General features: G+C 44.3%; 1 protein-coding gene across 1 annotated transcript in view; it reads right to left on the bottom strand.

Moving 5' to 3' along the window:
• The window catches only part of LOC109898775 (ral guanine nucleotide dissociation stimulator-like 1), a 34,425-nt gene extending 13,025 nt beyond the window's left edge, over window positions 1-21,400 (bottom strand). Inside the window, exons 1-10 of the mRNA XM_031833294.1 lie at window positions 20,588-21,400; window positions 15,770-15,901; window positions 9,353-9,561; window positions 8,936-9,010; window positions 8,565-8,758; window positions 7,286-7,419; window positions 6,840-7,159; window positions 4,735-4,819; window positions 4,536-4,625; window positions 4,313-4,399 (exon numbers count right to left, since the gene is read on the bottom strand). Coding sequence (XP_031689154.1) covers window positions 4,313-4,399; window positions 4,536-4,625; window positions 4,735-4,819; window positions 6,840-7,159; window positions 7,286-7,419; window positions 8,565-8,758; window positions 8,936-9,010; window positions 9,353-9,561; window positions 15,770-15,895 — 1,320 coding nt within the window. The 5' untranslated portion in view covers window positions 15,896-15,901; window positions 20,588-21,400. The remainder of the gene's footprint in view (window positions 1-4,312; window positions 4,400-4,535; window positions 4,626-4,734; window positions 4,820-6,839; window positions 7,160-7,285; window positions 7,420-8,564; window positions 8,759-8,935; window positions 9,011-9,352; window positions 9,562-15,769; window positions 15,902-20,587) is intronic.
• Window positions 21,401-23,037: the final 1,637 nt, after the last annotated feature.

Below are 23,037 nucleotides of genomic sequence, written 5' to 3'. Positions count from 1 at the left end.
CTCTACAGACAATTATTTCGACCTCATGGCTTAGTTTTTGCTCTGACAACTGTGGGACCTTATATAGACAGATGAGTGCCTTTCCAAATCATGTCCAATCAATTGAATTTACCACAGATGGACTACAATCTCAAGGATGATCAATGGAAATAGGATGCACCGGAGCTCAATTTCAAGTCTCATAGCAAAGGTTCTGAATACGGTATCTGTTTTTTAGTTTTAATACATTTCTAAAAACCTGTTTTCACTTTGTCATTATGGGGTACTGTGTGTAGATTATTTATTTATTTGAATTTTACCCCTTTTTTACCCCTTTTTCTCCCCAATTTTGTGATATCCAATTGTTTTTAGTATCTTGTCTCAACTCCAGTACGGGCTCGGGAGAGACGAAGGTTCCGATACGCAACCCAACCAAGTGCTTCTTAACACAGCGCGCATCCAACCCGGAAGCCAGCCGCACCAATGTGTCGGAGAAACACTGTGCACCTGGCAACCTTGGTTAGTGTGCACTGCGCCCGGCCCGCCACAGGAGTCGCTAGTGCGCGATGAGACAAGGACATCCCTACCGGCCAAGCCCTCCCTACTAACCCAGGCGACACTAGGCCAATTGTGCGTCGCCCCACGGACCTCCCGGTCGCGGCCGGTTACGACAGAGCCTGGGCGCGAACCCAGAGTCTCTGATGGCCCAGCTGGCGCTGCAGTACAGCGCCCTTAACCACTGCGCCACCCGGGAGGCCCACTGTGTGTAGATTAATGAGGAGAAAAAATGCAATCTATTTTACGTAACAAAATGTGGAAAAAGTCAAGGGGCCTGAATACTTTCCGAATGCACTGTATATTCAGAATAAAAAGATATTGCCGTTTACGACAAATTTATGTAAAGCCTAATATCAACTGGTTATATTATATTGTGGAACACAGTCTTCAAAAAAGGCACTAACCTCAGCAGTGGTGCTAACTTGAAGAAGCCTATGGCTGTGCAATGACAGACTTGTTTTGTTAATTTAGCAGACAAGACTCTTATTTCCAAAGCCCTTATCACAGTCAAGACAATAACAGAATAAAATAGAACAGAATATTTTTACAAATGAAAAAAAGTTGCCAGTGCGAAGTGATCTGAAACAGTTCTTCTCAAAGAGGGATCATTTGAAACAGGGCTTCGTTTGGGGCATTGAAAGGAAAACAATGTAAGGGTTACAAACCAAAATCTGTCTAATTTTCTTCTATATAGGGGAAGCAGGTAGCCTAGTGGTTAGAGAGAGAGAAGCAGGTAGCCTAGTGGTTAGAGAGGGGGAAGCAGGTAGCCTAGTGGTTAGAGAGGGGGTGGCAGGTAGCCTAGTGGTTAGAGAGGGGGTGGCAGGTAGCCTATTGGTTAGAGAGGGGGTAGCAGGTAGCCTAGTGGTTAGAGAGGGGGTGGCAGGTAGCCTATTGGTTAGAGAGGGGGTGGCAGGTAGTCTAGGGGTTAGAGAGGGGGTGGCAGGTAGCCGAGTGGTTAGAGAGGGGGTGGCAGGTAGCCTAGTGGTTAGAGAGGGAGTGGCAGGTAGCCTAGTGGTTAGAGAGGGAGTGGCAGGTAGCCTAGTGGATAGAGAGGGGGTGGCAGGTAGCCAAGTGGTTAGAGAGGGGGTGGCAGGTAGCCTAGTGGTTAGAGAGGGGGTGGCAGGTAGCCTAGTGGTTAGAGAGGGGGTGGCAGGTAGCCTATTGGTTAGAGAGGGGGTGGCAGGTAGCCTATTGGTTAGAGAGGGGGTGGCAGGTAGCCTAGTGGTTTGAGAGGGGGTGGCAGGTAGCCGAGTGGTTAGAGAGGGAGTGGCAGGTAGCCTAGTGGTTAGAGAGGGGGTGGCAGGTAGCCTAGTGGTTAGAGGGGGGGAGGCAGGTAGCCTAGTGGTTCGAGAGGGGGTGGCAGGTAGCCTAGTGGTTAGAGAGGGGGTGGCAGGTAGCCTATTGGTTAGAGAGGGGGAAGCAGGTAGCCTAGTGGTTAGAGAGTGAGTGGCAGGTAGCCTAGTGGTTAGAGAGTGAGTGGCAGGTAGCCTAGTGGTTAGAGAGGGGGAAGCAGGTAGCCTAGTGGTTAGAGAGGGGGTGGCAGGTAGCCTAGTGGTTAGAGAGGGGGAAGCAGGTAGCCTAGTGGTTAGAGAGGGGGAAGCAGGTAGCCTATTGGTTAGAGAGGGGGTGGCAGGTAGCCTAGTGGTTAGAGAGGTTAGTGGCAGGTAGCCTAGTGGTTAGAGAGGGAGTGTCAGGTAGCCTATTGGTTAGAGAGGGGGTAGCAGGTAGCCTAGTGGTTAGAGAGGGGGTGGCAGGTAGCCTATTGGTTAGAGAGGGGGTGGCAGGTAGTCTAGTGGTTAGAGAGGGGGTGGCAGGTAGCCGAGTGGTTAGAGAGGGGGTGGCAGGTAGCCTAGTGGTTAGAGAGGGAGTGGCAGGTAGCCTAGTGGTTAGAGAGGGAGTGGCAGGTAGCCTAGTGGATAGAGAGGGGGTGGCAGGTAGCCAAGTGGTTAGAGAGGGGGTGGCAGGTAGCCTAGTGGTTAGAGAGGGGGTGGCAGGTAGCCTAGTGGTTAGAGAGGGGGTGGCAGGTAGCCTATTGGTTAGAGAGGGGGTGGCAGGTAGCCTATTGGTTAGAGAGGGGGTGGCAGGTAGCCTAGTGGTTTGAGAGGGGGTGGCAGGTAGCCGAGTGGTTAGAGAGGGAGTGGCAGGTAGCCTAGTGGTTAGAGAGGGGGTGGCAGGTAGCCTAGTGGTTAGAGGGGGGGAGGCAGGTAGCCTAGTGGTTAGAGAGGGGGTGGCAGGTAGCCTAGTGGTTAGAGAGGGGGTGGCAGGTAGCCTATTGGTTAGAGAGGGGGAAGCAGGTAGCCTAGTGGTTAGAGAGTGAGTGGCAGGTAGCCTAGTGGTTAGAGAGTGAGTGGCAGGTAGCCTAGTGGTTAGAGAGGGGGAAGCAGGTAGCCTAGTGGTTAGAGAGGGGGTGGCAGGTAGCCTAGTGGTTAGAGAGGGGGAAGCAGGTAGCCTAGTGGTTAGAGAGGGGGAAGCAGGTAGCCTATTGGTTAGAGAGGGGGTGGCAGGTAGCCTAGTGGTTAGAGAGGTTAGTGGCAGGTAGCCTAGTGGTTAGAGAGGGAGTGTCAGGTAGCCTATTGGTTAGAGAGGTTAGTGGCCGGTAGCCTATTGGTTTGAGAGGGGGTGGCAGGTAGCCTAGTGGTTAGAGAGGGAGTGTCAGGTAGCCTATTGGTTAGAGAGGGAGTGTCAGGTAGCCTATTGGTTAGAGAGGGAGTGGCAGGTAGCCTATTGGTTAGAGAGGGAGTGGCAGGTAGCCTATTGGTTAGAGAGGGAGTGGCAGGTAGCCTAGTGGTTAGAGAGGGAGTGGCAGGTAGCCTAGTGGTTAGAGCTTTGGGCCAGTAACCGAAAGGTTTCTAGATCGAATCCCCGAGCTGACAAGGTATAAAATTGGTCGTTCTGCCCCTGAAAAAGGCAGTATACCCACTGTTACTAGGCCGTCATTGTAAATAAGAATTTGTTCTTAACCGACGTGCCTAGTTAAAAAGGTCAAATAAAAATAGGCCGATAGACATATCATTTAGTTTATTCTGACTGTTCTTTGGAATTTTCTAAACGGAAGAACAATTCCAAATTGAACTCTGCATGGTGATGAATTACAGCCACAACATCCACTTCGTGAGTCGGCCTAGTTTTAATGATTCTGATGAAAATACGCTCTGTCTTTATCAAACAAATGTTTTTTCCTATTTTCAGTGTGGAACCTATCTATGTTTAGGGAGGTTATGGCCTAACCAATTCTAAAAGGGCACTAGCAGTTCTCAAAGTAGAGGAAAACAGACGTGACACAATTATTCCAAAACAGCAGCTCATTGTTGTCCATTTTTAATTTGTGATAAAACTGTCATCATTTGGCAAGGAATGTAGCTTGTGTATCCCCACCGTCCCACTGTTATTATAGGCATTTATTTCTGTAGGCCTAACAGGAGATGTGTGGAAACTCAGCATGTGTGTGTATAGGGAGCGGTCTGAATGGAATTGAGGGAGTGAGACACTGAGGGGAATGGGAATTTAGGGAGAATAACTGTGTGATGCTTGCCTTGGTTTCTTTTTTGTTGTGTCCCACAAATGCACATGTACACAAAGCAAATTAAGACAAAATATGTTTTTCTGGGACAGGCAAAAAGGACATTCCACCAAATAGTTTTACAATATTTGAAGAAAAAGCTAAATCTCTAGTTAAAGATCGGGTTTTGACGTCCATTTGAGTGCCAATCCCTACAACACACAGGAGAATTTACAACCAAACAGAATGAGTGAGTAGGATGATAGTAAGGCTCACCTCTACTAGGTCTGACAGGGCCGTATCTAACATGGTCAGGTCTGTCAGGAAGGTGCCCAGGTAAGGTATCGTCCCCTGCATGGCACCCTGGGAGGAGAGACAGAGCAATGGTTCAAAATCATACCGATACATCAGCAGGCACAGCCAAGCTTATCTCACTTTGAATCCCCTCCTGAAACGGAAACAAACTGGGCCTCAAACTGCCAGTGGCGCCATCGCTCACCATTTCCTTCTGCAGCTGGAGTCGTCTGTGAGTGCGTTTCTGGTGCTCCTTAGCACAGCCTTCCAGATTGGCAAATTTAGAGGTGCCCTCCTGTAGGGGAAAAAGTAGATTGATTGTAGTAGTGATTCGACATTCACACAATCACTACGCCAAAAACCAAACCCTCTCATATGATGGTATTAACAGAGCAGAGTCTCACCCTCATCAGCAGCTCTCGGCTTGTCAGGTAGTTGTTGTGATGTGAGAAGACGTCTGATAGCTCTTCAAACGTAGACATGCTGTCTCTGGGGGAATTACATAGAGAAAAGATTAGAACTAATTGGGAATGCATTTGAATTCTGTCACATGAGGTGTGACATGACATTTTGGTCCGCTGGTTATTGTCATGCAAAAGAGCTCCGGTCTCCAGGCCTCCATGCATACAAGCCGCTAATGCACACCTTTGAAACATCTATGTTTTAAAAAGTAGAATAAATAAATGTTATACACACCATCACAATAAATCCATTTATTTTACACAGGTCTAAAGAAACATTATGATATGAATAGTTGATTTTTTTCAGAGGAACAGAATAGGAGTTGACCTACTGTATGTAATCTGGCTATGCACCATGATACAGGCTGTAGGCTTGTTCATTTAGCAGATACAATATGCTTATAAGTCCCGTGACATTATTTTATAAGCTATTATATGATTTTGTAGTAAGAAGAAGAATATTGAACGTAGCTGAATAAGAACAGAAAGGATATTTTTCCCACTCCGGCATGAATGCGCGTATGAAGTGACTATGTTGAGCATAAAAGTGATGATTTGAAACAGGTCGTATATGCTAGATTTAGAGATATTTGGCAACTTTAGTTGTTAATGATACAATCCTCAGAATGTCTTAAAAATCTAAACTTACATGGGCTGCATGAGGTGACTATAGGCTATTGATGATTTGAGAAAGAAGCAAAAAAATATTGCGCTCTTGTTTGTCTCAGGCTGGACATGCAGTTTTCAAATCAAATTTTAAATTTGTCACATGTGCCAAATACAACAGAATACAACACCTTACCGTGAAATGTTTACTCACAAGCCCTTAACCAACAATGCAGTTCAAGAAATAGAGTTAAAGAAAATATTGATTAAACAAAGTAAAAAAAATACAATTTAAAAAAGGATCAAGAAAATGACATAACAAAAAAGAAGCTATATACAGGGGGTACCGATTCAATATGCATTTATAAAGTGACTATGCATAGATAATAAACAGCAATCACTCTTATCAAGTGATCATATTTTCTCTATTCTAACTTTAATCTGGTCTTTACTAATATGCTAAATTAGTTTTGATTTAGAATGGCCTATTATCAAGGACAGGGACAGGAACAGGAACAGGGACAGGAACAGGAACAGGGACAGGGACAAAAAGACATGTCATCCATATGCCCTGAAATAATGAATGGAGGCCGTTTTCCCGCTGGTTTGTTTTTCAGGCTCCTCCGGTTATTCCACTCCATGCATCAACCACTGTTTGAGGAGCATGCAGCCTCTTGCCGCGCGACAGGTGATAATTCTGCCCAAACTCTCCAACCCTGTTCCTGCATTTACCCAGTGCTTCATTTGGGAAACCTAGTGAAATCTGTTTAGAAACATCAATAGTCAAATGTTTTCACAACGAAACACATTTCATTAAACTGTTGACAGCACCTCTCTCTGCACGCTGGAGAAAGGAAGGAAGGAGAGGAGATGGAAACTCCCGATGGTGAGATATTCTGTAGCTAAAAGGTAATGTGTCAGCCTATTCATTATGAATGTATAAAATATGCACAATTACTAGGCAATGAATCAACAGTATCGCCTATGGCTATATGCCAGCAGCACACCACCCTGAATCACACTGCCTCTGAAGCTAAGCAGGGTAGGTTCTGATCAGTCACTTTTTCCTCTGGTCTAAAAAAATTCTATATAATATCCCAGGGCAGTGAATGGGGACATTACCCTGTGTAGGGTGTGGGTTTCCAGGTGGGATGTTAAATGGGTGGCCTGACTCAGTGGTCACTAAAGATTCCATGACACTTATTGTAAAAGTAGGGGTGTTAACCCCAGTGTCCTGGCTAAATTCCATGGCCACCTAATCATCCCCAGCTTTGAATTGGTTCATTAATCCCCTGTAACAATTCTTTGCTGTAAATTAGATTACTGTGACTCAACGGTCACATGGAATTTTAATGCGGTCATGACTCATGACTGCCAGTAATAAAGTCACCGCAACATAATGACTAATCATTATGCATCCAGGTTGTGAAAGAAAGACTCACTTGGGCACCCAGGACCAGGCCCTCTTCAGTCTGTAGAGCGGGTTGGACTGCAGTGCAGACACAATGGCACGGAGAGAGGAGAAGTTCTTAAGCACGCGACACTCCTGAGCGATGTCTATCCAGCGCTTGATGACCCGTGCCCTGAGGAGCGGGCGGATCTGTTGTCGGTGCAGTATGGTGCTGACCACACACGCTGCCACAGCGTTGAACTGGGTGATGGTGGCACGGATGGTGGGAGCACTGTGCTTGTTCTGTTTCTTATCCCTCTGGGACCAGATGGAGCCCAGGCAGTGGTGAGGAATCACTTTCTTGAACAACAACTGGAAACAGACAAACAATGAGACGATTAGTATTAAAACACATAACTTTATTTATCCTGCCTTGTTCCAATCCAACCTGGCAACCCATACTCCCACACAGACTCTCTCCCTCAGCCTTTCTCTTACCGCATCCATATAGGTCAGCTGGTCAGCCACCAAGTCTGCATCAAATGACAGGAAGCCTTCCTGGACCTCAATCTCTACTCCCTCATCCTCAGCCAGGCAGAAGGAGCTGTTGCCGTGGAAACCACCAGAAAAACCTATCAGGAGTAGGAGTAATGATCAGATGAATGATGGAAGGCCAAAAAGAGAGAAAGGTATTTAGAGAGAGAAAGGAAGGAAAGGAAGAGATGCAAAGATAAAAAGACTAAAGAATTGAGAGAGGATAGCAGAGGTGGGACCAAGTCATTGTTTTACAAGTCACAAGTATGTCAAGTCTTAGCACTCAAGTCAAGACAGGCAGGGCCGAGTCAAGTATCAAGTCCTAAACAAGTCATAATGTGCTCTTCACCAAATGTAATACCATTTCATATTTTTAACAATAGTAGTAGTTAGGATATTACATTTATGCCAATCATGAATGCTTTAAAAAATATATTATTTATTACTTTCCAAATACATTTTATATTTCCATTGAAATACAAGGGTAGCCATAAGAAAGACCCCCCCCCCCCCCCCCAATAGTGATCGACTATCGCTATGGGGCGCATTCAGGCAATGTAGGCTTGTACACAATCGCCCGACCTTAACACACAAACTGTGTGTGGTTACAGTAGGCTAACATATGTCAATGGCTTTAGGAACAGCAGTAACCAGTTGTAGCTCAATCTTGGATGCAATGATCACGTTCCCGCACTGACTGACTGTGTGGAGGCTCATTGATTTAATGTTACGTTAGCCAACATGCAAACACTGGCAAAGTTATGAATGATATAGCTGTCGGCTATATTGGCCACAACTTACCGTTCTTTGTGCAGCTTCAAATGTCGAACAGAGTTGGAAGTTGTTGCGCCTCCGTCTGCCCTTTTCTTCCTGCATGTTTTGCAAGTTGCAATCCGTTTTTTTGTTGATACAGCGTAGTCTATATCCAAAAATAATAACTTTGGGTATCATCTTTCCAAAGGCTCCGTCTGAATTCACTCGCCAACGTTCCTCTGCACTGCCACATGCAACCTTTTCTCAACTGGCACAATTTGATTGGCTGCTGTCCGATTCAAACTGTAATCCGTTAAATTAAGAGTTGATGAGCTGCACACTTTTTTAATAGCATGATTTTTAATATTTGGGCTTAGGGAGGGTATCAAGTCAGGTCGAGTCAAAAGGCTCAAGTCCAAGTCATGTGACTCGAGTCCACACCTCTGGAGGATAGAGTATTAATTAACTAGATATCTTACTGTTCACCCACCCTCTGAGTCTACATCCAGACTGGCCTCAGCCTTCAGCTGCTCCAGTAGACTCTGGGCTTTACGCATGGGCTCCGATCCAGGCAGGGCCCTCTGTAGGTAGGCCATCACCCTGTGGAGGCAGGGGTAGGATGGAGGCTCCTGGAAGTCCTCTGGACACTGGTCCAGCCAGACTCGCAGGATGGAGACCAGGGCACTGATGGGGATGATGGGGGCAGAGTGTCAGGGAGGGTTGCTGGGAGCAAGCTGCTGCTGCTGACAGAGAGCATGGCAGACTGGGGAGCTACAAAGTAACAATAACTGTGCTTGAATCCATATGGAAAGACAGACAAGACTAAGTAAAAAGCAAGCAGGAGATGTTGAGAAATCTTACGTTCTAACGGCTCCTTTGGTTTCAGAGGTTCTACATCGCTCAGTCTGTTCTTCACTATCCTCTGGAATTCCATACCTGAGAGAAAGACAAAACAAAAAGGAATTCAGCACCACTATCTACCATCAGTCTAAATGCAGTGAGACCAGTAAGTCTCCTCAGCCTCTTCATATAGAGCAGTAGTGTTCTTCAACCATGGTTCTGGAGAGCCACAGTCTATACACACTTTGTCTCAGCTCAACACTTACGCATACGTGACTTCATCAAAATCATGTTGATTAGATGATTTCTGAAACAGGTGTTATAGCACTATGACTGGGACAAAAGCCTGCACTCACTAGGTCCCACCACGACCAGCTGTTGTCAGCTCCTGCTATACACTCTAGCCACCATGGGCCCCCAGCCCAGAACCAGACGTACTTGTCTAGCAGCAACTGCAGCACGGTGTGCGTGCTGGCGAAGGCACGGTATGTGGACAGGAAGATGTTGGTGTAGGTGAGGTCATTGTCCCCAAATGCAGTCAGCAGGGTCTCCACCAGACGCTCCAGCGTTCCCGCCCGGATACTCCGGATCTTACAGGTTTCCAACTGGCTCACAGTGTGGCCGGGAGGCAGCCGGTCCCCCTCCGCCTGCGATGCGACAAGATGGAAAGAACCAGGGATATTAGAACGATGAGAATGGGGGAGAGGGAGATGGAGGGACAGATGGAGAGGCGTTGAGACAAAGGGCACTCTATATTGAATTCCAAAGATGTGTCCGAGTATGGTGTCTGTTGGGAAGAATGAGGGGAGTGAAGAGAGTGAAAGAGAAAAGGAAGGGAGAACTTGGTGCTACAACAGGAAACTCACCAATCTGTGCCCCTCCTCCACCCCGTCCACTGGCTCAAAGAGGGAAGCAAAGAGGACAGCATTTAGTCAAACTCACTAGCTCTTTACTCTCAGTCAGCACTGCTCTCTGGCAAACATCTAGCCACTGGAAATGTACTGACTGCCGAGTAGCAAAAATATACATTCACACTATTTGCATTTGTATAACAAAGCACCAGTGTGGCTCACCGTTTACATTATCTTGCTTTCCCACTAAATAAATGAGGGGATTACAATCAACAACCACAGAAAGACAACATCTTGCTTACTCATATGACTCATTTCAGAAAACTAGGTGTATGTCTTGTCACTACTTCACAGGAGAGGCATTTGAACGTAAACATTAATATTTTTAATCAAAATTGCTTTTCTGGGAAAAATGCTCTCTGGAACATGTGAGCTTTAATAACACACTTGTATGCCATCTGTAAATACAAATACAATGGTTAAATGATGAGCCTAGTTGGTTTAGCCTTGAAAAAAGAATCTTCCCACTAGCCATGATTGGCTGAGATAATGGATGGGCTGGACATGCCGAGAGGAGTTCAGATTGGTCTGCCATGTAGCATGCTTCGGTCTTTAACATGAGCTGCTCAGTATGTGTAGGTAATCCTTTATTTTTTTCCTCCCCAATTTCATGGTATCCAATTGGTAGTTATAGTCTTGTCTCATCGCTGCAACTCTTGTACAGACTCGGGAGAGGCGAAGGCCCGAGAGCCGTGCGTCCTCCAAAACACACCCTAACCAAACCACGCTGCTTCTTGACAATGCCCGCTTAACCCAGAAGCCAGCCACACCAATGTGTCGGAGGAAACACCGTACACCTGGCGACCGTGTCAGCATAAAAGCACCCGGGCCCACCACAGGAGTCGCTAGAGCGCGATGGAACAAGGACATCCCTGCCGGCCAAACCCTCCCCTAACCTGGATGACGCTGGGCAAATTGTGCGCCGCCCCGTGGGTCACCCGGTCGCGGCCGGCTGCGACAGAGACAGGACTCGAAACAGGATCTCTAGTGGCACAGCTAGCACTGTGATGCAGTGCCTTAGACCACTGCGTCACTCAAGAGACAGGTAATAGTTTCTATCGAGTATTTTGTGAAAGATATTACAAAGAACTGTAAAAGTGTTGCTTATGCACTCCACTTTCTGGAGGACGATCGTGCCATGCAGACTCTCTTGGACTCTGAAAATGAATCAGACGATGAGGAAATCCAGATTTAGGTAAAAACATTTTTCATTGAACCAGACATTGTAGAGTCTTCTGATGACAGTGATGGGGAAGAAACAGTGATCAACAGTGTTGTTGTCCCGGAACAAGATGACCGAGTTTTGAAATCAGTGGAATGCCCGGTGGAGCAGAGTATAATAGCTAGCTAGCTACAGTGGGGAGAACAAGTATTTGATACACTGCCCGATTTTGCAGGTTTTCCTACTTACAAAGCATGTAGAGGTCTGTAATTGTTATCATAGGTACACTTCAACTGTGAGAGACGGAATCTAAAACAAAAATCCAGAAAATGACATTGTATGATTTTTAAGTAATTAATTTGCATTTTATTGCATGACATAAGTATTTGATCACCTACCAACCAGTAAGAATTCCGTCTCTCACAGACCTGTTAGTTTTTCTTTAAGAAGCCTTCCTGTTCTCCACTCATTACCTGTATTAACTGCAACTGTTTGAACTCGTTATAAAAAGACACCTGTCCACACACTCAATCAAACAGACTCCAACCTCTCCACAATGGCCAAGACCAGAGGGCTGTGTAAGGACATCAGGGATAAAATTGTAGACCTGCACAAGGCTGAGATGGGCTAACGGACAATAGGCAAGCAGCTTGGTGAGAAGGCAACAACTGTTGGCGCAATTATTAGAAAATGGAAGAAGTTCAAGATGACGGTCAATCACCCTCGGTCTAGGGCTCCATGCAAGATCTCACCTCGTGGGGCATCAATGATCATGAGGAAGGTGAGGGATCAGCTCAGAACTACACGGCAGGACCTGGTCAATGACCTGAAGAGAGCTGGGACCACAGTCTCAAAGACAACCATTAGTAACACACTACGCCGTCATGGATTAAAATCCTGCAGCGCACGCAAGGTCCCTCTGCTCAAGCCAACGCATATCCAGGCCTGTCTGAAGTTTGCCAATGGGAGAATGTCATGTGGTCTGATGAGACAAAAATAGAGCCTTTTGGTCTAAACTCCACTCGCCATGTTTGGAGGAAGAAGAAGGATGAGTACAACTCCAAGAACACCATCCCAACCGTGAAGCATGGAGGTGGAAACATCATTCTTTGGGGGACAGGCCGACTGCACCGTATTGAGGATGGATAGGGCCATGTATCGCGAGATCTTGGCCAACAACCTCCTTCCCTCAGTAAGAGCATTGAAGATGGGTCGTGGCTGGGTCTTCCAGCATGACAACGACCCGAAACACATATCCAGGGCAACTAAGGAGTGGCTCCGTAAGAAGCATCTCAAGGTCCTGGAGTGGCCTAGCCAGTCTCCAGACCTGAACCCAATAGAAAATCTTTGGAGGGAGCTGAAAGTCCGTATTGCCCAGCGACAGCCCCGAAACCTGAAGGATCTGGAGAAGGTCTGTATGGAGGAGTGGGCCAAAATCCCTGTTGCAGTGTGTGAAAACCTGGTCAAGAACTACAGGCAACTTATGATCTCTGTAATTGCAAACAAAGGTTTCTATATCAAATATTAAGTTCTGCTTTTCTGATGTATCAAATGTTTTAGATTCCGTCTCTCACAGTTGAAGTCCACCTATGATAAAAATTACAATAATTACAGACATGCTTTGTAAAATCGGCAGAGTATCAAATACTTGTTCTCCCCACTGTACATGTCTACTATGCAAGTAAACATTGCACTGTACCATTTACACCTTATGTATCCTGTGCATGTGACAAACTTTGATTTTATTTGATATGGTGTGTGTTTACCAGAGACAGTATTGTGAAGAACAACATGACCTGCACTGAAGACAAATTAGGATATAATGTTAGGCCAACGAGACAGTGTTCAAGTTCTAAAATTCTCAGGCAGAATGCCCTGCTTTGATTTTGTCACACTCACAAACGTAAGCTATTTTCTTTAATTAGTTCACCATTAACTTGTAAATAATGATCTTGATGTGAGTTTATATTCCTGTAAAAATTAATAAACATTTGCTAAAGTTAAGTTGTTGTCAGCTATGATATGGTCATTATTGAGCTGGCTAGACAGCTAAGTTAACTTTAGCTAGCTAGCTAACAAGCTAGAAACAAACTAAACATTGTTTAGAAAGTTGCTTTTAGTTGCCTGGTTTTCTAGATTGACATACACTAAATGAATTTATAAACAAAATACTCCAGTTATGTTATTTTGGACCCCAGGCTCCAGATGTCATGCAGCCTGTCGTTTTTGTGTTTATAACAAGTTTGATGTTGGACAACAATAGAATGTTCATGATGTCACTGCGACAACTGTCCACAGACATGTGGATAAACGGAGTATAAACCAGCCTTAATCTTGAAATCTTTTGTTTGTTTAGTACACTACCGTACTGACTTTGTTAAACACATGGCCTCACATGTGAATCCTTAAAGAGATGGGTGGGGCTAAGGCTTAAGAGGGTGTGAACGATGGTGAATGGGTGTAGACAAAAAAGAGCTCTCCAGAAGGTGTACCAAAACATTCAATAGCCATTTTCTCAGAAGTGGGGTTACAAGTTTATCAACTTTCAAAGCAGAATTACTTTCCCATTGTTCCTCATCTATAGTGTATGATATACACTTTTCTAGCTCTGAGTCTATACTTTTAAAAATAAAACAATTAAAAATGTTGCTACATAAGACTGAATCGAGCTGGTAGGTCACATGTACAGAACACCCACTTACTCCCACTCACGGCCTGGATAATGCTCCAGTACTCAGATATGTACTGTCATGTGTTAATGTAGCATAGTTGTACTCCTCTATATGCCTTGCTTTTACAGGATGCAACATGCAGGGAAAGAAGAATTATGATGGCAGTTGGAACCGGCAAATCAGGAAATCCCATTTAGCTAAACAGTTGAGTAGGCTACTCATGAAACAGTTGTTTTTTCTATGGCCTGCGCAGGATGAGACACCCTGTGATTGCAAATTGGTATTACTGTATATCTTACAATGAAGCTGACAAGCTCTATCCACAAAACTATTGTCATACACTTTGCACAATGAATTAGCCTATAGACTTACAGTTGAAGTCAGAAGTTTACATACACTTAGGTTTGAGTCATTAAAACTAGTTTTTCAACCACTCCACAAATTTCTTGTTAACAAACTATAGTTTTGGCAAGTCGGTTAGGACATCTACTTTGTGCATGACACAAGTAATTTTTCCAACAATTGTTTACAGACAGATTATTTCACTGTATCACAATTCCAGTGGGTCAGAAGTTTACATGCATTAAGTTGACTGTGCCTTTAAACAGCTTGTAAAATTGCAGAAAATTATGTCATGGCTTTAGAAGCTTCTAATTGACATAATTTTTGTCAATTGGAGGTGTACCTGTGGATGTATTTCAAGGCCTACCTTCAAACTCGGTGCCTCTTTGCCTGACATCATGGGAAAATCCAAAGAAATCAGCCAAGACCTCAGAAAAACATTGTAGACCTCCACAAGTCTGGTTCATCCTTGTGAGCAATTTCCAAAACGCCTGAAGGTACCACGTTAATCTGTACAAACAATAGTACGCAAGTATAAACACCATGTAACCACGCAGCCGTCATACAGCTCAGGAAGGAGACACGTTCGTCTCCTAGAGATGAACGTACTTTGGTGCGAAAAGTGCAAATCAATCCCAGAACAACAGCAAAGGACCTTGTGAAGATGCTGGAGGAAACAGGCACAAAAGCATCTATATCCACAGTAAAACGAGTCCTATATCAACATAACCTGAACGGCTGCTCAGCAAGGAAGAAGCCACTGCTCCAAAACCACCATAAAAAAGCCAGACTACAGTTTGCAACTGCAAATTGGGACAAAGATCGTACTTTTTGGAGAAATGTCCTCTGGTCTGATGAAACAAAAATAGAACTGTTTAGCCATAATGACCATCATTATGTTTGGAGGATAAAGGGGGAGGCTTGCAAGCTGAAGAACACCAAACCAACAGTGAAGCACTGGGATGGCAGCATCGTGTTGTGTGGGTGCTTTGCTGCAGGGGGGACTGGTGCACTTCACAAAATACATATCATCATGAGGAAAGAAAATGATATGGATATATTGAAGCAACATCTCAAGACATCAGTCAGGAAGTTAAAGCTTGGTCTAAAATGGGTCTTCCAGATGGACAATGACCCCAAGCATACTTCCAAAGGTGTGGAAAATGGCTTAAGAACAACAAAGTCAAGGAATTGGAGTGGCCATCACAAAGCCCTGGCCTCAATCCTATAGAAAATTTGTGGGCAAAACTGAAAAAGCATGTGCGAGCAAGGAGGCCTACAAACCTGACTCAATTACACCAGCTCTGTCAGGAGAAATGGGCCAAAATTCCCCCAACATATTGTGGGAAGATGGTGGAAGGCTACCCGAAACGTTTGACCCAAGTTAAACAATTTAAAGGCAATGCTACCAAATACTAATTGAGTGTATGTACACTTCTGACCTACTGGGAATGTGATGAAAGAAATAAAAGCTGAAATAAATCTCTTTACTATTATTCTGACATTTCACATTCTTAAAATAAAGTGGTGATCCTAACTGTCAGGAATTGTGAAAAACTGAGTTTAAATGTATTTGGCTAAGGTGTATGTAAACTTCCGACTTCAACTGTATATAACTCAGCAAATTACTACAATCTGTCCAATATTAAATCTATCTATGGACATAATGCATTCAGCAGGGTTATTGTTTGAACCTGACAAGGTCTCTCACAAGTTCGATTGCTCTCAACCAGTGTGTTGTAGTGAAAGAGCAGAGTGGTCCACTCACCCCCAGCCATCTTGCTCCCTTGTTGGCGGCCTGCTGGATCTGGCACCTCTTCAGTGTCACATTGTATATGGCCCCCTCCTCCACTTCCTCCCCCCGGTCTTGCACCGAGCTCTGTGGGAGAGCCATAATGAGCTGTTAACACAAAGACAAACCATCCTCTAGATTAGAACACAGGACCACAAATCAAAGTTTATTGGTCACGTACACAAATGCTATTGCAGGTGCTGCAAAATGCTTGTGTTTATAGCTACAACAGAGCAGTAATACCTTGAAAAACAATACACATAATCCAAAAAGAAGAAAAAAAATAAAGCTATAAGTATAAGTACCAGTCAAAAGTTTGGACACACCTACTCATTCAAGGGTTTTTCTTATTTAAAAAAAACTATTTTCTACATTGTAGAATAATAGTGAAGACAAAAAACGATGAAATAACACATATGGAATTACGTAGTAAGCAAAAAAGTGTTAAACAAAATCTAAATATTTTTTATATTTGATATTCTTCAAAGAAGCCACTCTTTGCCTTGATGACAGCTTTGCACACTCTTGGCATTCTCTAAACCAGCATCATGAGCTGGAATGCATTTCAATTAACAGGTGTGCCTTGTTAAAAGTTAATTCGTGGAATTTCTTTCCCTGTTATTGCGTTTGAGCCAATCAGTTGTGTTGTGACAAGGTAGAGTTGGTATACAGAAGATAGTCCATATTATGACAAGAACAGCTCAAATATGCAAAGAGAAACGACAGTCCATCATTACTTTAAGACATGAAGGTCAGTCAATACAGAAAATGTAATGAACTTTGAAAGATCTTGAAGTGCAGTCGCAAAATCCATCAAGCGCTATGAAACTGGCTCTCATGAGGACTGCCACAAGAAAGGAAGACCCAGAGTTAGCGCTGCTGCAGAGGATAAGTTCATTAGCCTTAAATGCACCTCAGATTGCAGCCCAAATAAATGCTTCACAGAGTTCCAGTAACAAACACGTCAACATCAACTTTTCAGAGGAAACTGTGAAATCAGGCCTTCATGTTCAAATTGCTGTAAAGAAACCACTACTAAACGACACCAATAATAAGAAGAGACTTGCTTGGTCCAAGAAACTCAAGCAATGGACATTAAATTGGTGGAAATCTGTCCTTTGGTCTGATGAGTCCAAATGTGCGGAGGGAGTTAACCACTGGATTGGTCGAAACTTGAAAATGTGTATTTTTCCATATATAGACATCTTATGTGTTGAAATCAACTATATGCACTTAGCTTGTCTGATGCTTTAAGCGCACTGTTTGATGAAATAATTGGGACACACAAATGACTAGAGGAAATCCAAACGCAATTGATTTGATTGTGCTCAGACTTGCTGCATTGTGTTAAAACAAATGACAGCAAGTGACTGTGTGACGAGCACCCGTTGTCTCGCTCCCCTCCATGCTGCAGCAACCACTACAGAACTTCAGTGTTTATCACAATGTCCATGTTGCTGAAGCTGCAACATAATTACAGTCATTTCTGACTGAAAAGTTCTGTTACCAAAATCCCTAATTTGTTTAGGGAAAACATTCCCTTCCCCTTGCTCTCTTTGTGACACATCTATGCATCGCATGCACGTGACCAATAATGCCTGACCTATAGCTTATCATAATCACAGAAAGAAAAATGATAAAGTCCAAAAACATGTGACAGCAAAATGGATGCAGTGGACATCACAAATCAACTTGAAACGGGGGAATGTTTACTGGTTGCTCATCAAGTTGGAAATCAAGAAAAAGATGGTAAAGAGCAAATGCTGTGAAACCGGTGCTGTTTGATTACAATATCATTTTTCTGATAGTTTGGAACAATGTAAACACTAAATAAATGAGAAGTGTACCAGAGTCTGTTGTAATGTTTTTGTTGTTGTAAAGCCTTCATGACAGCAAACATTAAAAACAGCAGCATTCATTCGTGAATGCAATTTCCGAAATGGAACGGTTTATTTATTGTTTACGCTAATTATTCAAAGGTCGCTTGATTTTAAAACAGAAATGCTTGATTGCATTTCAAATCATGAATGACTCAGATGGTATGTGATGACATGAATGAATGATTGATACAGCAGCCTATATAAGTATTGAGATATAGACATGAGTAACTGTATTAAGACTAAACAGGATGCACTCTTTGGCCTACAGCTTGATGGTGGTTATACAAGGCTGCTAGACTAAGCCTACTAATGATAATGAAATTACTTATAATAATAATAATAATAATAAAGAGATCAAGAAAAATTCAAGTTATTATTATAAATATAATTTGACAATTTGGAAGCTGTAAACACGAAATAAATAATACCAGACCGGCTGTTCTAACAACAACAAAAGTGTAAAGCCTTTATTACATCAAAGCAAAGATTAATAACAGCCGAATTTGTGAAATTGCTTATCCGACATGTGGTTGTGTGAGGCTTGGTGCTCACGTAATCAGTAGGTTATTAAACAAACACTCAAACAGGCAGCAGAAGCAGGATCTGTCTTATGTAGATATATTGATAGTTTATAAAGTCAGGCACATTTAACAGTTGGCTATTGATTAAAGACCTAATTAAGTTGGGGTTTCCTCCTCACTTTTCTTAGACAATTAAGACAAGGTCTGTTCCCCTCTCCTCATTCTGCTGCTGCCTCCGCGGCATTGTTCTCAACCCCAATATGCTGTTTAACTTTGCTATTATGCACATAGCAACATGGTCTAGGAAAAAGCGGCAATTCAACAGTGCAGTGATGTTTCAGAAACGCAGACAGCGACCGCTATCCGACTAGGGAGAAAGCGCATTTGTTCTAAAATAAGATCATTTTGATTAGTGTTGCACCATCATTTAAGTAATATAACCATATACAATTTCAGTAGCACCTCTTAGTGGTGATGGACTGTGCCTTGGACACTTGCTAGTCAAACATCTCATTCCAAAATCATGGGCATTAATGTAGAGTTGGTCCCCCTTTGCTGCTACAACAGCCTCCACTCTTCTGGGAGGGCTTTCCACTTGCTTCCATTCAGCCACAAGAGCATTAGTAAGGTCGGGTATTGATGTTGGGCGATAAGGCCTGGCTCGCAGTCGGCGTTCCAATTCATCACAAAGGTGTTCAATAGGGTGTGTTGATAGTGGAAGGTGACTAGGCATCAGGATATATGATAAACTGAGTAGCAGCAATGTAAATGGTGATCGTATGTGAGTGTGTTTGCGTAGTCAGTACAAATGTGTGCATGTTATGTGTGTGTTGGAGTGTCAGTGTGCGTGTAGAGTCCTGTGAGTGTGCATAGAGACAGTACAAAAATAAAAGGGTCAACTCAGTCTGTGCAGCCATTCCTTAAGCTATTTAGCAGTATTATGGCTTGGGGATAGAAGCGGTTCAGGAGCCTGTTGGTGTCAGACTTGATACACCGGTGGTGCTTGCCGTGCGGAAGCAGAGAGAACAGTCTATGGCTTGGCTGGCTAGAATTTATAATGATTTTCATGGCCTTCCTACCACACTGCCTGATATAGAGGCCCTGGATGGCAGGGAGCTCAGCCCCAGTGATGTACTGGGCTGTCCGCACCAGCCTCTGTAGCGCCATGCGATCGATGGCGGTGCTGTTGCCATACCAAGCAGTGATGCAGCCAGTCAAGTTGCTCTCAATGATGCGGCTGTAAAACCTTTAACTTCCTGAGGGAGAAGAGGAGCTGTAGCGCATTTCTCACGACTGTGCACGTGAGTGGACCATTTTAAGTCCTTAGTGATTTGGACAACGAGGAAGTTAAAGCTCTCAACCTGTACTCCTCACTGTGCAGTCTCTACTCTCTGGCTCTGAATCCGTATTGGCGACACATCAGTTATGCAGAGCACACAGGCACAGAACAGCAGTTTACCCTCTCAAATTCAAAAATATGCCCAGTCAGGGACAAAGGCAGGCAACAGAGCCACATCCAGTGTGACGGCGACCAGGGCTAATTTTAAACCCATAAAGAGGAGCTGTTTAGATGACAGCGCACTCCAGCCAAGTCCACACTCTCACTTTCCACCAGCATCACAACAGCAGGACAAAGTCCACTCTCTCCCCAAACAGAGTGGTGGCAGCTAGAGTTAAAGGTCAGGCTCAATGGCCAGCTCTGAAGGCCAATGGCACTTAGCCCAGGGCCGGGGTGGTTGCGGGTGGCTGTTTGGGTTCTATTAAAAACAAAGCACACAGGGCCAGGCAGGGAACCCACCCCAAACAATCAGCCAGACACTGATAAACAGTGTGTGATGGCAATGGGCTCTGGTGGAAAGAGAAATAGAGAGAGAGAGAGAGAGAGAGAGAGAGAGAGAGCAAGAAGGCCACAGAGGGGTAATTGAGTGCAGGAGATAAAAATGGCCCAGCATGTATGCATTTCCCATTAATTTCCCATACAGTGCTGCCTCTCTGTGAGTTAAATACTTAACTCTGAGTTATGTAGTCTAGTCCACTCCAAAACAATATCAGGAGGTCCTTCTGCTCACTGGCCCAGCCTGCTGAGTCCACAGTATGTGCACAGAGACTGCTTTTTTGTGCCAGGCAGAAATGTTTTTCAGACAGAGGTTTAAAAGTCTACCTGCTTTGTAGACCAAGTTGGGGCACATGGTGTACCAAAGGCCCTGGGCTGAGTTGTAAAAAAGAGAGATTAAAACAAGTTATGTACAGTTACGTGCAGTGTACATTTTAGCCTTTAAAAAGGACCTAAAAGGCCTAGTATACAATTGCAAATCTGAGAAAGATACAGTTGTGAATAAGAATGAGTTTAGATACTACAAGGTATAGTAAATGACCCCAAGATATAAACTCACATTTCAGACTTGCTGGACAGGCTCCAGTTTGGAAGGATGTTGCAACCCAGTGGAGGTGGGATGCAGACTACAGAAGAGACTATTAAACTCGGGCAAATATAGGAGCAGTATGTATTCAACCCCCTACTGAAAACATCACATAACACACACTGGTTTAATTAACCAAATGTGAAAAGAATACGCTCAAGGTAACAACGGTGTCAAGTCTTTGGACTTATCTGGTGTTGGCTTTGTGCTCAGATTGTTCCAGACGCAACTAGGACCGGTAGAGAGATCGCCTCAGGGCTCATTTCACTCTCGGCTCAGAGACAAGTGTTTTGTCTTCAGCGAAAAACGAACTGTCATATTAGGCCAGAGTAACATTTCCAGAGCGCGTCTTTACGCAAAACGTTTACGCGCAAGAGATTAATGAAGACTATTTAAAGTACACCACGATGGCGTCGAGGGTGAGAAGAAAAATTACAACTAAATGTTCAAATGTATCCCTCTCGCTGTCCCCTCCTCCTTTCCTTTATCCTTTTTCCTAAGCCTAATACCCTCTCCCTTCCCAGCCTCTCTAAAAGCTGACTCTGAAACCGCAAAATCAACAAAAGTCTGCAGCACGGAAAACGGAGTAACTTTTTACAATTTTATCTTTCCAGGCGAATCTCATTGTCAGCGCTTCTCTCATCAAAAGATGCTAACAGTCCATCCAGGCAAGAAATGTTTCCAGTTCCCAGCAACATATGCTCTCCTCCACTACACACACAATCAGTCACACCTCTGTTTGTGTTGCCCCCGCTTTCGAATCCTCCTCCTCCTCCTGTCTTTCACACATCCTCTTCCTTCGTCCCGCTTTTGATTAGCTGAGCTCCGCCTACTGCACTCGCGGTCCTCCCCATAACCCCTCCTCATTCCCCTTTCCCCTTAAAATGTTTCATTTTAGATACAATCTGACAAAATACAGAAAAATCATAAAATAATAATTTACCGACTACTGAGATTTTCATGGAAATTGCGCATGAATGCTTGTGATCAAATGCCCAACGAAGTAAAACAAATGTGATTGCCTGTGTTTTATATATATTTACACACTGAGGTTGGAATAATACTGTGAAATTGTTAAAATGATGATAATGCCCTTTTAGTGTAATAGCTGTTTGAAACGATCAACCTCAAATTTCAGCCTGTTTTTATGGAATGGAGTTTTGGCCTGCCTGGTGACATCCCCAGGAGGTTAATTAGTTGTTATTTAACCTTTCCTTAACTAGGCAAATAAGAAAGGGAGTTCAAAACCAATAACAGCTAGCTTTCAGTTTTTTCCCTACCCCAGACAGTCCTAGCAAAATTCTTGCTTTAGAAATGTATCTTCGCTAAGAAGCTATTTTTGTTTATTTGACCATTTTCATTGAAAACAATCACAATAAGGTTATTAATTGTTACCCAGAAATGATTTGATATTGAGATGAAAATGTCTGCATTGGACCTTTAAGCCAGATTGTCCTAGTTAGACTAGAGAGAGAAAATGCAAGGAAGGCTGGCGATGCAGTCACTACTGTGTATTGTTTATGTGAATAGTGTATGTGTGGGAGAATAGTGAACAACTGTTACTGTGTATGTGTTTGCACATGTAGTCAACCACTTGTGTGAGTCAGTGGAGAGATTGAAATCAGAAGGTGGTCAAATATTTGGATAGTTTTATGACGCCATTAGGATGATCGATAGTAGTATGTCTCTCGTAATAACTTCAGCCACACAATGCACTGAGTGAGCCATGTACTGTGCTAATAGGACTAGGCTGCTAGAGGACAATGGGAGCCCTGTGAGGGGTTTCTCTCTGTGGGAGAGTAGGCTGGTCATGCCGTGGCCCATGTCCTCTGACTCTCATACACTGGCCCATGCAACACACGTCACACAGCATCACACACAACGTCACACACAGTGTCAGTCGGTGCCAGCCATGTCGTTACTGGTCCCCAAACAGCCTAGTTCAGGGTGGCTGCAGGTAGGGCCAGGGCCCAAAGGCTGCCTGTCTGGAGGGTCAGGGGTCCAGGGAAGCCCTGTGTACCCTGTCTGGAGGCCAGTTCCCAGGCTGGCCTGACCCACCATCCTCAGGTCTGGGAAGCATTGACAGGCAGTGGGAAAGGATGTGCCCCCTGGGCCTCCCCTGGAGACAGTTGTGACCCCTGGCCCTCCCCTGGAGACAGTTGTGACCCCTGGCTCTCCCCTGGAGACAGTTGTGACCCCTGGCCCTCCCCTGGAGACAGTTTGACCCCTGGCCCTCCCCTGGAGACAGTTGTGACCCCTGGCCCTCCTCTGGAGACAGTTGTGTTGCTCTCAGAGGGGAATGATGTGATCCTTCTGCTCACAACACTCCTGCTGTCAAAGTGACAGAAACGGCTCAGATCAACTGGACCAATGAGGACACATCTTCCATTTCACAAGGAGTTCAAATCGAATCAAATCAAATC

This window comes from Oncorhynchus kisutch, linkage group LG10 (genome assembly GCF_002021735.2).
Source record: "Oncorhynchus kisutch isolate 150728-3 linkage group LG10, Okis_V2, whole genome shotgun sequence".
Lineage (NCBI taxonomy): Eukaryota > Metazoa > Chordata > Actinopteri > Salmoniformes > Salmonidae > Oncorhynchus > Oncorhynchus kisutch.
This window is presented reverse-complemented; position numbering and strand designations above follow the sequence as displayed.